General features: G+C 45.2%; 1 protein-coding gene across 9 annotated transcripts in view; it reads left to right on the top strand.

The window, feature by feature from the left end:
• cngb1a (cyclic nucleotide gated channel subunit beta 1a) overlaps positions 1-14,584 on the top strand; it is a 69,168-nt gene that overhangs the window by 2,107 nt on the left and 52,477 nt on the right. For 7 of the 9 annotated variants that reach the window (XM_038304496.1, XM_038304495.1, XM_038304491.1 and 4 more), the window contains exons 2-10: positions 1,604-1,730; positions 5,735-5,774; positions 5,854-5,905; positions 6,090-6,180; positions 6,417-6,436; positions 6,664-6,678; positions 12,122-12,221; positions 12,521-12,539; positions 12,621-12,675. In XM_038304496.1, the coding sequence (XP_038160424.1) occupies positions 1,605-1,730; positions 5,735-5,774; positions 5,854-5,905; positions 6,090-6,180; positions 6,417-6,436; positions 6,664-6,678; positions 12,122-12,221; positions 12,521-12,539; positions 12,621-12,675 (518 nt within the window). In that variant the 5' untranslated portion in view covers position 1,604. The remainder of the gene's footprint in view (positions 1-1,603; positions 1,731-5,734; positions 5,775-5,853; positions 5,906-6,089; positions 6,181-6,416; positions 6,437-6,663; positions 6,679-12,121; positions 12,222-12,520; positions 12,540-12,620; positions 12,676-14,584) is intronic. The other 2 variants (XM_038304497.1, XM_038304492.1) reach the window with 2 other exon arrangements.

Genomic DNA, 14,584 nt, shown 5'->3' with positions numbered 1-14,584 from the left:
TTCAATAGATTGACTTTAAAATATCTGCTGCTAATTGCATTTAAATAACATCAGGAAAGGAGAGAGAAATGTTAATGGACAGACACCAAAATGTGGATAAGGTTAAGTTCAGAAATAAAATCACTAACTGTTGCAGAATCCTGCAGATCTGACAGGCTGTGAGAGTAAATCCTTCGTATGACATGAGGGTTTTATCCAAAAGATCCACAATCAGAACTTACAGGGAGATATATTCAGGTTTATTGATGATCAGGGGACAGAAAATTGGTTAAAGCTGTGAAAGTTGAAAAATGGGCGACATGATCCAAGAATTAGGCTTGAATCACTTGTCAAGGCACAGAAACAGCGTCGCACATGAGGAGAAAGATTGAGATCCAGCAGATCCTGGTGACTGGCATAAGGCAGAAACGTCTGTGTTCAGAGATCTGAAGCCGGAGAATAACTGACACGATCCAGGAAGTACAGGGAAATCAGGAGGCAAAAGCGTGACTGAGATCAGGCATGCGAATAAGGAAGGATGGACATTTGTTGACCAAAAGGCTTTTTATAATCTGGCACGGTTTTTCCACCAGAGAGCAATGTGTTAAACCAGGAAAACTGGTGGATCAGACGAGATCTGATCGAGGTTCTGGCAGGGATCACATTTGTGTAAACAATGAACCAAATAGCCTCAGAGAGTTAGAGCCAGGGCAGACGGTGGCAGACGGTGGCAGACGGTTGCCGACGGTGGCAGACGGTTGCAGACGGTGGCAGACGGTGGCAGACGGTGGCAGACGGTGGCCGACGGTGGCAGACGGTGGCAGACGGTGGCAGACGGTGGCAGTGCGGACAAACGGGCCAGAATCATCAGAAACACTCACCGGTCTGGTTCACATACCTTCAGAGCATCAGAAACATTTCTTAGAGGTTTTGGTTCATGATGACCTGATGGCATCACACAGTTTTTACAGGTTTGTCATCTGATATTAACCATTGGAGATCTGATGACTATAGAGGCCACTGAGGTCCAGTGAATTCATGATCATGTTCCAGAAATTAGACAGAGAAGATTGGAGCTTTGAGATATGAAAATTATCTCAAAGTTCAGCCATCAGAGGATGGGATAGAAATACTCATCAATATTATTCAGTTACGCTGAGAAGTAGTTCTCATTTGGTACTGAAGGGTCCAACATGGGCCAAGAAGACGTCCCCACATTTTACCACCATTTGCAGCCTAAACTATTGATGATGATGAAGTAGAATGGATCCATCTTTTTACAAAGTTTACACCAAGGATCTGACCTGATCGTCAGAACAACAGGAAAACGTTCTCACACCTCTGACCGAGCCGATAACTCTTCAACAATATTGGTTGGAACCAGTTTAGAAAGTTGCATCAGTCAGGTCGTCTGTTGCTCAGTAAATCATGACCGTTGCTGAAGGAGGTACTTCTCTACGCTATTAAGGGTTTTCAAAAACCAAACAAAGATATTAATCAGTTTTATTTGTTATTTCAGAGTCCATAAATTCCCTAAATTCTAAAAACCGTCCAAAGACTAAAAAACGTTGTTAATTCCAAAGTGTTCGTCCTCCAACAGCGACAGCTTCTTTCTCTCTTCCAGGATGTTGAGCTGGGTGGTTAAAGTCGTTCCTCAGCCTCCTGAACTTCCACCTAAAAACACAGAGAACCCAAAGGAAGGAACACCGGCTGCCGCTCCGCCCCCTGCTGCTGCCCCGCCCCCTGTACATGTAAGCCCCGCCCCCATATGTTCTTGTTTATTGTTTTTCGCGTATTCAGACTCACACCCAGCTGCAGCTTACTGAACCTAATTGGTTTGTTTTTGACTTTATTAGTGAAAAATCAGCCTCCTAATGAAACTGGTGCTGGTGCATCTTCAGTTTTCTTTTAAAAAACTCCCAGTTTGGTTCAGTTTTGGTAATGGGGAGCCAAAGCGTTGGTACCACCACGTTTTATCAGGTCCTCTGAGATTTCCTCTGAACACTAAAACAAAAGCTGCTGGGATGGCCTGATGGACCGGCCATGTACTCAGGATCTAAAACAATTAAATAGTAAAAAGGTCATAAAGAGATTTAAAGCAACCAGTAAAAATTAGCAACTGAACAGGCCCATGTAAACAGTGTAAAACAGAGCTAACGACTGTATTTATTGATCTCGCAGCGGAGGAATGTACTCGTTCCATCAGCTGAAATAGTCAAAGAAGGGGCGCCTGCAGAAATGTTTCATAGGGGGGGGGCTAGATGGGGCCACTAAAAATGTTGTTGTGGCAAACTGAGAATAAAAGCCAAAGTTTCACGGTTTGAATCTACTATTGCAGGAAACCTGCATGTAGAAATAATAAAGACTTCAGTAAACACCTACACATATCTTGGCTTATTGTGTGATTGTTTTTAATGTACGAGAGTCTGACCCAAGATTCAACCAAGACAGGTCAGTGACTTTCACACGCTTTATTGAAGGAAAGAACAGGGCATGCAGTTAATGTGCAGGGTGCACTGGTTGCACTCAGACTGGAACACCTGGAGGCAGAGACACAGGTTAGAGACCAGTGGATAACTGAGGAGCTAGGTCGCTAACCTGACTCAGGAGCTCCAGAGCACGAAGTGCTGGTTTGAGGCAGAGAACTGAGTCAGGAGCTGAAGTCTACTTGGAGGCAGAGTTTGCTGGGACATGAGCCCAGAGGCGGCCGTCAGGGAGACAGAAGATTCCAGTGGGGCTTTCCAGAGACGTGATTCAGAGGGGTCCAGATCCAGCAGCAGTACAGACAGGGAAATCCAAGAGGGAAGGTCCAGGTTCATAAACTAATAGGTTTTAGAGATCCACAAAGGCTAGGCCAAATCCAGTATTCGCAGGCAGAGGGGGTCAGACTTACAGACAGGCAATCCAGGATAAACAGGGTCCAAAATCCAGAGACGGATCTGATCAGGTTTCCAGGCAGGCAGATAGAGGCAGAACAGGGACAGGCAGCCTCAGTAACAGAAAGCAGATCAGGTCTGGTAACAGACAGGTTCTCACCGGTAGGTTTGAGATGATCTGGCCCTGGTAGCTGAGCTGAATGGGGCTTATAAGCAGGTGGAAGCAGGTGAAACCAGTCTGGAGCTGATTGCAGGTGAGGTGGAGCTGAGCAGGAGTGCAGAGGGGACAGACAGGCCAGCCCCAGTACCATGATTATTATATTTTTAATCTTACGTTGCTGGTAGTGCATAATAGGTGAAATGCTAAACTGATGAAAATACAATTTACACTGACTGCTGGGGTGGCCAGGATATTGCACAGGTTCAGCCTGGCCACCCCCTGGTGGCGCTACTGCATACAGATCATTAGAGCAGTCAAATCTGGAGCTGATTGAAGCACGATGCTTCTGCTGCTCAGGAAGAGATAATAACGGCTAATTTTAGCCAAAATTTGCAGAAAAAGCTTTTCTTCACAATAATAAGAATTTGACCCTTGGTCTAAAGTAGCTCTATATCTGAACAGTGTTTTTAGTTAAAAGTCAAAGCTCTACCATCAAATAAATGAAAGAAACATTCTGGCCCAAATACTGCTGGACAGCAGCAACAGGCCAGTACACAATGGAGACTATTATAGCGACCAGGCTTCAGAGACGAGTAGATCTGTAGATCTGTAGATCATAGATCAGTAGATCAGTAGATCATAAATCAGTAGATCTGTAGATCATAGATCAGTAGATCATAGATCAGTAGATCTGTAGATCATAGATCATAGATCAGTAGATCTGTAGATCATAGATCAGTAGATCTGTAGATCATAGATCAGTAGATCATAGATCAGTAGATCTGTAGATCTGTAGATCAGTAGATCTGTAGATCTGTAGATCTGTAGATCAGTAGATCATAGATCATAGATCATAGATCTGTAGATCATAGATCAGTAGATCATAGATCAGTAGATCTGTAGATCATAGATCAGTAGATCATAGATCAGTAGATCTGTAGATCTGTAGATCAGTAGATCTGTAGATCTGTAGATCTGTAGATCAGTAGATCATAGATCATAGATCAGTAGATCTGTAGATCATAGATCAGTAGATCATAGATCAGTAGATCTGTAGATCATAGATCAGTAGATCATAGATCAGTAGATCTGTAGATCTGTAGATCAGTAGATCTGTAGATCTGTAGATCAGTAGATCATAGATCATAGATCATAGATCATAGATCAGTAGATCTGTAGATCATAGATCAGTAGATCATAGATCAGTAGATCTGTAGATCAGTAGATCTGTAGATCTGTAGATCTGTAGATCAGTAGATCTGTAGATCATAGATCAGTAGATCTGTAGATCTGTAGATCTGTAGATCAGTAGATCATAGATCATAGATCAGTAGATCAGTAGATCTGTAGATCTGTAGATCTGTAGATCAGTAGATCTGTAGATCAGTAGATCAGTAGATCTGTAGATCAGTAGATCAGTAGATCAGTAGATCTGTAGATCAGTAGATCTGTAGATCTGTAGATCAGTAGATCAGTAGATCAGTAGATCTGTAGATCAGTAGATCTGTAGATCAGTAGATCAGTAGATCAGTAGATCTGTAGATCAGTAGATCTGTAGATCTGTAGATCAGTAGATCTGTAGATCATAGATCAGTAGATCTGTAGATCAGTAGATCAGTAGATCAGTAGATCTGTAGATCAGTAGATCTGTAGATCTGTAGATCAGTAGATCATAGATCATAGATCATAGATCAGTAGATCTGTAGATCTGTAGATCTGTAGATCAGTAGATCATAGATCATAGATCATAGATCAGTAGATGAGTAGATCAGTAGATCTGTAGATCTGTAGATCAGTAGATCTGTAGATCATAGATCAGTAGATCTGTAGATCTGTAGATCAGTAGATCATAGATCATAGATCATAGATCAGTAGATCTGTAGATCTGTAGATCAGTAGATCTGTAGATCTGTAGATCATAGATCATAGATCAGTAGATCTGTAGATCTGTAGATCAGTAGATCATAGATCATAGATCATAGATCAGTAGATCTGTAGATCTGTAGATCAGTAGATCTGTAGATCAGTAGATCTGTAGATCATAGATCAGTAGATCTGTAGATCTGTAGATCAGTAGATCATAGATCATAGATCATAGATCAGTAGATCTGTAGATCTGTAGATCAGTAGATCTGTAGATCTGTAGATCAGTAGATCTGTAGATCAGTAGATCTGTAGATCTGTAGATCAGTAGATCTGTAGATCTGTAGATCTGTAGATCTGTAGATCATAGATCATAGATCATAGATCAGTAGATCTGTAGATCATAGATCAGTAGATCATAGATCAGTAGATCATAGATCATAGATCATAGATCAGTAGATCTGTAGATCTGTAGATCAGTAGATCTGTAGATCAGTAGATCTGTAGATCTGTAGATCAGTAGATCAGTAGATCTGTAGATCTGTAGATCAGTAGATCAGTAGATCTGTAGATCATAGATCTGTAGATCATAGATCAGTAGATCATAGATCAGTAGATCATCTGCAGCAGATGAAGGAGTAACTGGTGCTGAGTTATACAATGTTAAAGGCACAGCATATAAAGGAGGGCCAAGAATGGAGCCTTGTGGAATCCCATATGATGAAGGACATTCCCAGAGGACGTCATTCGTTTTTGTCCTGTTCTGTTTTTAAGATGTTGAACAAGATCTGTTGAGAAACGCTGCTGCAGGGATTTGGCTTCTTATTCTAAATGTGTGTTTTTGGTTTTCAAACAGGAAAAGAAGGTGAAGTTTGAAGATGAGTGCAGAAAAGAAAGTAAGATCGATGAATTATCTCATAGAAACAAACTCCAGTTGCTGCTTTTCATTGCATGTTTTTCCTGTTTTACCAACAGCTTTGAAAACTGAAAAAGCAAAGCAGGAAGTTGAGGTTGCTGCAGGGAACGGGTGAGTCCCGACATCTTCCCTGTGGATCCGATCCGCTTCAGTTGATCTATGATCTCATCTGAGGATCGTTAACGTAAAAGAGCGCAGCTGACAGATTATTCACTCTACCTGTTTCTGTTTACTTAAGCGAACTGATTCTGTAAAAAAAAGAAGTGAAACTGAGCCTAATGTTTTATGTCCTCAGTCCGGCTCCAGGTATGCTAACATGGATCAGCAGCGCCCTCCCTCAGCCAACACCCCCAACCAACCACAACCGAGCTAACGCCACTGCCAAGGTGAGGAGAAACTACTGACCCAGCATCAGGTCCTGCAGAGACCTTCACTGCGTCACAGTTAGCTGTAGCTGCTTTAATCTTTGCAAAACAGTAAAGCTGTAAAGCAGGTTTGTCTGTACGAGAAGTGGGTTAGGTGTTTATTTTTATGTTAGTGCTATAAAATCCTGGATGATCAACAATTTCCTGCTATGTTCTCCTGATGCTTTCTGTTTCCTCTCTCTCATATTTTCTCACAGGAGGAAACTGCAGCAGCCAGGTAAAAAAAGACGAATAAAACTGGGTTCTGGGTCCCTGATCCACAGTATGCATTGGGGGGGGGGGGGGGGGGGGGGGTTCATCAGGTGTCTGTGCAGGTTAAAGCCAGCAAGTCTAAAGTGAAGGAGTTTAAATAAAGATCAAATAAATGTTGAAAAACTAAACATGTGAATCTGGAATTAGTTTAATATAATGTTCTTATGTGTTCTGGCTCATTGTGGACCACAGCAAGCCTGACGATGAGTGAGTATCTATCCGGCCAGGATGCCAGATAGTGAGCTGCTTCAGAAAACATGCATCGGCCAGGATGCCAGATAGTGAGCTGCTTCAGAAAACATGCATCGGCCAGGATGCCAGATAGTGAGCTGCTTCAGAAAACATGCATCGGCCAGGATGCCAGATAGTGAGCTGCTTTAGAAAACATGCATCGGCCAGGATGCCAGATAGTGAGCTGCTTTAGAAAACATGCATCGGCCAGGATGCCAGATAGTGAGCTGCTTCAGAAAACATGCATCGGCCAGGATGCCAGATAGTGAGCTGCTTCAGAAAACATGCATCGGCCAGGATGCCAGATAGTGAGCTGCTTCAGAAAACATGCATCGGCCAGGATGCCAGATAGTGAGCTGCTTTAGAAAACATGCATCGGCCAGGATGCCAGATAGTGAGCTGCTTCAGAAAGCATGCATCGGCCAGGATGCCAGATAGTGAGCTGCTTCAGAAAACATGCATCGGCCAGGATGCCAGATAGTGAGCTGCTTTAGAAAACATGCATCGGACAGGATGCCAGATAGTGAGCTGCTTTAGAAAACATGCATCGGCCAGGATGCCAGATAGTGAGCTGCTTTAGAAAACATGCATCGGCCAGGATGCCAGATAGTGAGCTGCTTCAGAAAACATGCATCGGCCAGGATGCCAGATAGTGAGCTGCTTCAGAAAACATGCATCGGCCAGGATGCCAGATAGTGAGCTGCTTCGGAAAACATGCATCGGCCAGGATGCCAGATAGTGAGCTGCTTCAGAAAACATGCATCGGCCAGGATGCCAGATAGTGAGCTGCTTCGGAAAACATGCATCAGCCAGGATGCCAGATAGTGAGCTGCTTCAGAAAACATGCATCGGCCAGGATGCCAGATAGTGAGCTGCTTCAGAAAACATGCATCAGCCAGGATGCCAGATAGTGAGCCGCTTCAGAAAACATGCATCGGCCAGGATGCCAGATAGTGAGCTGCTTCAGAAAACATGCATCAGCCAGGATGCCAGATAGTGAGCCGCTTCAGAAAACATGCATCGGCCAGGATGCCAGATAGTGAGCCGCTTCAGAAAACATGCATCGGCCAGGATGCCAGATAGTGAGCCGCTTCAGAAAACATGCATCAGCCAGGATGCCAGATAGTGAGCTGCTTCAGAAAACATGCATCGGCCAGGATGCCAGATAGTGAGCTGCTTCAGAAAACATGCATCAGCCAGGATGCCAGATAGTGAGCCGCTTTAGAAAACATGCATCAGCCAGGATGCCAGATAGTGAGCTGCTTCAGAAAACATGCATCGGCCAGGATGCCAGATAGTGAGCCGCTTCAGAAAACATGCATCGGCCAGGATGCCAGATAGTGAGCCGCTTTAGAAAACATGCATCAGCCAGGATGCCAGATAGTGAGCTGCTTCAGAAAACATGCATCGGCCAGGATGCCAGATAGTGAGCTGCTTCAGAAAACATGCATCGGCCAGGATGCCAGATAGTGAGCCGCTTCAGAAAACATGCATCGGCCAGGATGCCAGATAGTGAGCTGCTTCAGAAAACATGCATCGGCCAGGATGCCAGATAGTGAGCTGCTTTAGAAAACATGCATCGGCCAGGATGCTAGATAGTGAGCTGCTTCAGAAAACATGCATCGGCCAGGATGCCAGATAGTGAGCTGCTTCAGAAAACATGCATCGGCCAGGATGCCAGATAGTGAGCTGCTTCAGAAAACATGCATCGGCCAGGATGCCAGATAGTGAGCTGCTTCAGAAAACATGCATCGGCCAGGATGCCAGATAGTGAGCTGCTTCAGAAAACATGCATCGGCCAGGATGCCAGATAGTGAGCCGCTTCAGAAAACATGCATCGGCCAGGATGCCAGATAGTGAGCCGCTTCAGAAAACATGCATCGGCCAGGATGCCAGATAGTGAGCCGCTTTAGAAAACATGCATCGGCCAGGATGCCAGATAGTGAGCTGCTTTAGAAAACATGCATAGGCCAAGATGCCAGATAGTGAGCTGCTTCAGAAAACATGCATCGGCCAGGATGCCAGATAGTGAGCTGCTTCAGAAAACATGCATCAGCCAGGATGCCAGATAGTGAGCTGCTTCAGAAAACACGCATCGGCCAGGATGCCAGATAGTGAGCTGCTTCAGAAAACACGCATCGGCCAGGATGCCAGATAGTGAGCTGCTTCAGAAAACATGCATCGGCCAGGATGCCAGATAGTGAGCCGCTTCAGAAAACATGCATCGGCCAGGATGCCAGATAGTGAGCCGCTTCAGAAAACATGCATCGGCCAGGATGCCAAATAGTGAGCTGCTTTAGAAAACATGCATCGGCCAGGATGCCAGATAGTGAGCTGCTTTAGAAAACATGCATCGGCCAGGATGCCAGATAGTGAGCTGCTACAGAAAACATGCATCGGCCAGGATGCCAGATAGTGAGCTGCTTTAGAAAACATGCATCGGCCAGGATGCCAGATAGTGAGCTGCTTCAGAAAACAAGCATCAGCCAGGATGCCAGATAGTGAGCTTCTTCAGAAAACATGCATCAGCCAGGATGCCAGATAGTGAGCTGCTTCAGAAAACATGCATCGGCCAGGATGCCAGATAGTGAGCTGCTTCAGAAAACATGCATCGGCCAGGATGCCAGATAGTGAGCCGCTTCAGAAAACATGCATCGGCCAGGATGCCAGATAGTGAGCTGCTTCAGAAAACATGCATCGGCCAGGATGCCAGATAGTGAGCTGCTTTAGAAAACATGCATCGGCCAGGATGCTAGATAGTGAGCTGCTTCAGAAAACATGCATCGGCCAGGATGCCAGATAGTGAGCTGCTTCAGAAAACATGCATCGGCCAGGATGCCAGATAGTGAGCTGCTTCAGAAAACATGCATCGGCCAGGATGCCAGATAGTGAGCTGCTTCAGAAAACATGCATCGGCCAGGATGCCAGATAGTGAGCTGCTTCAGAAAACATGCATCGGCCAGGATGCCAGATAGTGAGCTGCTTCAGAAAACATGCATCGGCCAGGATGCCAGATAGTGAGCTGCTTCAGAAAACATGCATCGGCCAGGATGCCAGATAGTGAGCCGCTTCAGAAAACATGCATCGGCCAGGATGCCAGATAGTGAGCCGCTTCAGAAAACATGCATCGGCCAGGATGCCAGATAGTGAGCCGCTTTAGAAAACATGCATCGGCCAGGATGCCAGATAGTGAGCTGCTTTAGGAAACATGCATCGGCCAGGATGCCAGATAGTGAGCTGCTTTAGAAAACATGCATAGGCCAAGATGCCAGATAGTGAGCTGCTTCAGAAAACATGCATCGGCCAGGATGCCAGATAGTGAGCTGCTTCAGAAAACATGCATCAGCCAGGATGCCAGATAGTGAGCTGCTTCAGAAAACACGCATCGGCCAGGATGCCAGATAGTGAGCTGCTTCAGAAAACACGCATCGGCCAGGATGCCAGATAGTGAGCTGCTTCAGAAAACATGCATCGGCCAGGATGCCAGATAGTGAGCCGCTTCAGAAAACATGCATCGGCCAGGATGCCAGATAGTGAGCCGCTTCAGAAAACATGCATCGGCCAGGATGCCAAATAGTGAGCTGCTTTAGAAAACATGCATCGGCCAGGATGCCAGATAGTGAGCTGCTTTAGAAAACATGCATCGGCCAGGATGCCAGATAGTGAGCTGCTACAGAAAACATGCATCGGCCAGGATGCCAGATAGTGAGCTGCTTTAGAAAACATGCATCGGCCAGGATGCCAGATAGTGAGCTGCTTCAGAAAACATGCATCAGCCAGGATGCCAGATAGTGAGCTTCTTCAGAAAACATGCATCAGCCAGGATGCCAGATAGTGAGCTGCTACAGAAAACATGCATCGGCCAGGATGCCAGATAGTGAGCTGCTTTAGAAAACATGCATCAGCCAGGATGCCAGATAGTGAGCTGCTACAGAAAACATGCATCGGCCAGGATGCCAGATAGTGAGCTTCTTCAGAAAACATGCATCAGCCAGGATGCCAGATAGTGAGCTGCTACAGAAAACATGCATCAGCCAGGATGCCAGATAGTGAGCTGCTACAGAAAACATGCATCGGCCAGGATGCCAGATAGTGAGCTGCTTCAGAAAACATGCATCGGCCAGGATGCCAGATAGTGAGCTGCTTCAGAAAACATGCATCGGCCAGGATGCCAGATAGTGAGCTGCTTCAGAAAACATGCATCGGCCAGGATGCCAGATAGTGAGCTGCTTCAGAAAACATGCATCGGTCAGGATGCCAGATAGTGAGCTGCTTCAGAAAACATGCATCGGCCAGGATGCCAGATAGTGAGCTGCTTCAGAAAACATGCATCGGCCAGGATGCCAGATAGTGAGCCGCTTCAGAAAACATGCATCGGCCAGGATGCCAGATAGTGAGCCGCTTCAGAAAACATGCATCGGCCAGGATGCCAAATAGTGAGCTGCTTTAGAAAACATGCATCGGCCAGGATGCCAGATAGTGAGCTGCTTTAGAAAACATGCATCGGCCAGGATGCCAGATAGTGAGCTGCTACAGAAAACATGCATCGGCCAGGATGCCAGATAGTGAGCTGCTTTAGAAAACATGCATCGGCCAGGATGCCAGATAGTGAGCTGCTTCAGAAAACATGCATCAGCCAGGATGCCAGATAGTGAGCTTCTTCAGAAAACATGCATCAGCCAGGATGCCAGATAGTGAGCTGCTACAGAAAACATGCATCGGCCAGGATGCCAGATAGTGAGCTGCTTTAGAAAACATGCATCAGCCAGGATGCCAGATAGTGAGCTGCTACAGAAAACATGCATCGGCCAGGATGCCAGATAGTGAGCTTCTTCAGAAAACATGCATCAGCCAGGATGCCAGATAGTGAGCTGCTACAGAAAACATGCATCAGCCAGGATGCCAGATAGTGAGCTGCTACAGAAAACATGCATCGGCCAGGATGCCAGATAGTGAGCTGCTTCAGAAAACATGCATCGGCCAGGATGCCAGATAGTGAGCTGCTTCAGAAAACATGCATCGGCCAGGATGCCAGATAGTGAGCTGCTTCAGAAAACATGCATCGGCCAGGATGCCAGATAGTGAGCTGCTTCAGAAAACATGCATCGGTCAGGATGCCAGATAGTGAGCTGCTTCAGAAAACATGCATCGGCCAGGATGCCAGATAGTGAGCTGCTTCAGAAAACATGCATCGGCCAGGATGCCAGATAGTGAGCTGCTACAGAAAACATGCATCGGCCAGGATGCCAGATAGTGAGCTGCTTCAGAAAACATGCATCGGCCAGGATGCCAGATAGTGAGCTGCTTCAGAAAACATGCATCAGCCAGGATGCCAGGTAGTGAGCTAGTCGGATATCTGGCGCCCTCTGGTGTCCTGTGCAGACCTTCTTAGGATGAGTGACATGCGTCTCCTCCACAGGAAAGGGATGATAGCCTGGATCTCTCAGGGTTTGGAGAAAGTTGTTCCTCAGCCGGATCTAAAGAGCAAAGAGTCGCCAGCAGCTGAGCAGCAGGCTCAGGTACGTCATCGACATTAGTTTTCTTTACTCTACCTGGTCCAGGATCTAGATCCTCATAGAGAAAATGATCATCCAGCTTCAGCAGAAGACAAATGAACCATATCTGAAGAGGTGAAACATCTTTGACAAACTAAAGCAGAGGTCCTTTTGTCTTCTCCTTAAAAGCTAAGGATCAGCAGTGTGAGAGTTAGTTAGGCTTCTTAAGCTTCACATAAACTGAGCACAGATCATCAATCCACCACAGAACTATCTGCACTGGTTGGTAAATCTGATTATGACCTTTTTTTGCTCTGATGCAGCAAACAGCAGCTCCAGCAGGTAAGAAACATATCTGTCTTCCTGCAACTGAACTTCAACTAAGAGCTTCTGCTTCAACACTTTCCAATGTTTAACCTGCAGAACCTCAGAATAGCGGGAAGGAACAGGAAGCAACGGACCAGACAGCTCCGCCCAGGTCAGCTTCATCGCCGCTCTGTAAGGTCACGGTTAGGGACTGGTGGTTTTAAGGGTTGAATATTTATTTGGTAGGTTGACTGGTTTGCAGGTTGGCTGATTAATTAACCGGTTGGTTTATTGATTAATTAGTTTGTTAGTTCTTTGACCGCTTCATTGGATGGTTGATTGATGACCGTAATTTAGTGGCCGTTTTATCAGCAGAACTTACATAATATTTCCAAAAGTGTTCATCTACTTTGATATCAGCATGAATATTTATGAACTTTGAACCAGGATAATTGTTGTTTTACAGCAGGTTCCTGTTCTGTGAAACCTTTAGAATACACAGATATCCAACATAACATCAGCATATAGAAGAAACACCAGGTAACATGACACATTTTAAGCTAGACATCAGGCCAAACGCACCTACCTCTCAGCGGTGAACGCTGTTTATCAGATGGCAGGCAAAGTTCTTTTTAAAAACCACCCGGGATGAATTAGTCTTTATATTATGCAGACTGACATTAAATGCTTTGGTGCAAACGTAGAAGAATGACCTTTAGCCTTTGCAGTTTTTGAAGGGTGGTCAGTATGGGGTAAGATGTTGTTCAATAAAGACGTTTGCCAGGAATTTGTAAAGGAACATCATTATAGGAGAATAAATGTAACATTTATGTTGGTTCCTTGTTGTCGGCTCCTACATATGTGCAACATAAGATGTTTAATCTCTAAAGCCGGGCGTACACTGTCCGATATTTTCAATCGTTGCAAGAAGCTACGGCTCAAACTGCGCAACGAAACCGCAGGGTTTAAAAGTTCCCAGCTCAGGATGTTTGTTCTTCTGCTGTACAACCCGATGCTCTGATGCGATCTACCTGCTCACAGGTCGCACTCAGCACAGAGGGATGGCGCTGGTCGGACTCGTCAATCTCCAAAAAGAGGAAGAACTCGGTTGTTTGCGCATTCGTGATACAAAAGGTTCTGGTAAATCGGCTCGTAGCTCAGCTTCAACAGCAGGATTTTCCCACGACCGCCTTACGACGGCCGACTGAATTTCAAACCTGTTTGATTTTCTTATAACCTTATTATTCCTGACCTGGAGGGGGTCATGAGAGAACTGATCGCCCCCCCCTGTAAACTACACGATGCAGGACGCACCATGAGGCTGAAACTCGGCCCGATCGAAAAAATTCTCGCACGACTGGATAATCGGCCCGAAAAGGGAAAAAAAATCGTAGTTTATTAACAATACAAGTTATGAAGTTACAACTTTGAAAAACTATAAGTGGAAACAACAAATTTTAACTGAATGAATCACAAACTTATAGGTGCAAATCAAAATTTCCAAGTACTAATCACACATTTATGAGTATTTATGAATTTGCAGGTATGAACCTACAACCCCTGATGAATCTTTAGACTCCTGACCAGTTTATAATGGGAATGGAATTAAATGTTATTTTGATCCCCAGGATTAGAATAAAGAAGACCATGAAAACAGAGCAGTAGACTGGAGGTCATATCTATGGTGAAATGTTTTCAACACATGCCCAAAATAATATTCAATCAACTGCTGAGTTCAGATTCAGCGGCTGCGTCCTCCAAAGGCCAGATTCATCGGCCGATTACGTCATAATAAGGCCTGTTCGGATCGGAAGGGTCGTTGTTATGCAGCCAACAAATGCGTCCGTCTGTTAGCCCGTCTTGAAGGACGGGTCCAGTGTGTCTCATGTAGGATATCCTGTGATTTTTATTGCAAATCCAAACAAGCCGGCTGCTCTGTGCTCAGAGGAATAGCGGATCGGCGCTAAACAGTGCAGTTTAATAAAATCCAGTCTGTGAATAATTCCATCTGAAATTAATGAAAATAGTCGTTTTAAATGGTTATTGAGTCATTTATGTGGCTGATAATGTTTGGTTTTTTT

Source organism: Cyprinodon tularosa, unplaced genomic scaffold (genome assembly GCF_016077235.1).
Source record: "Cyprinodon tularosa strain WSP-4 unplaced genomic scaffold, ASM1607723v1 ctg534, whole genome shotgun sequence".
Taxonomy (NCBI): domain Eukaryota; kingdom Metazoa; phylum Chordata; class Actinopteri; order Cyprinodontiformes; family Cyprinodontidae; genus Cyprinodon; species Cyprinodon tularosa.
Note: the sequence above shows the minus strand (reverse complement) of the source record. Positions and strands in the feature narration are given on the sequence as shown.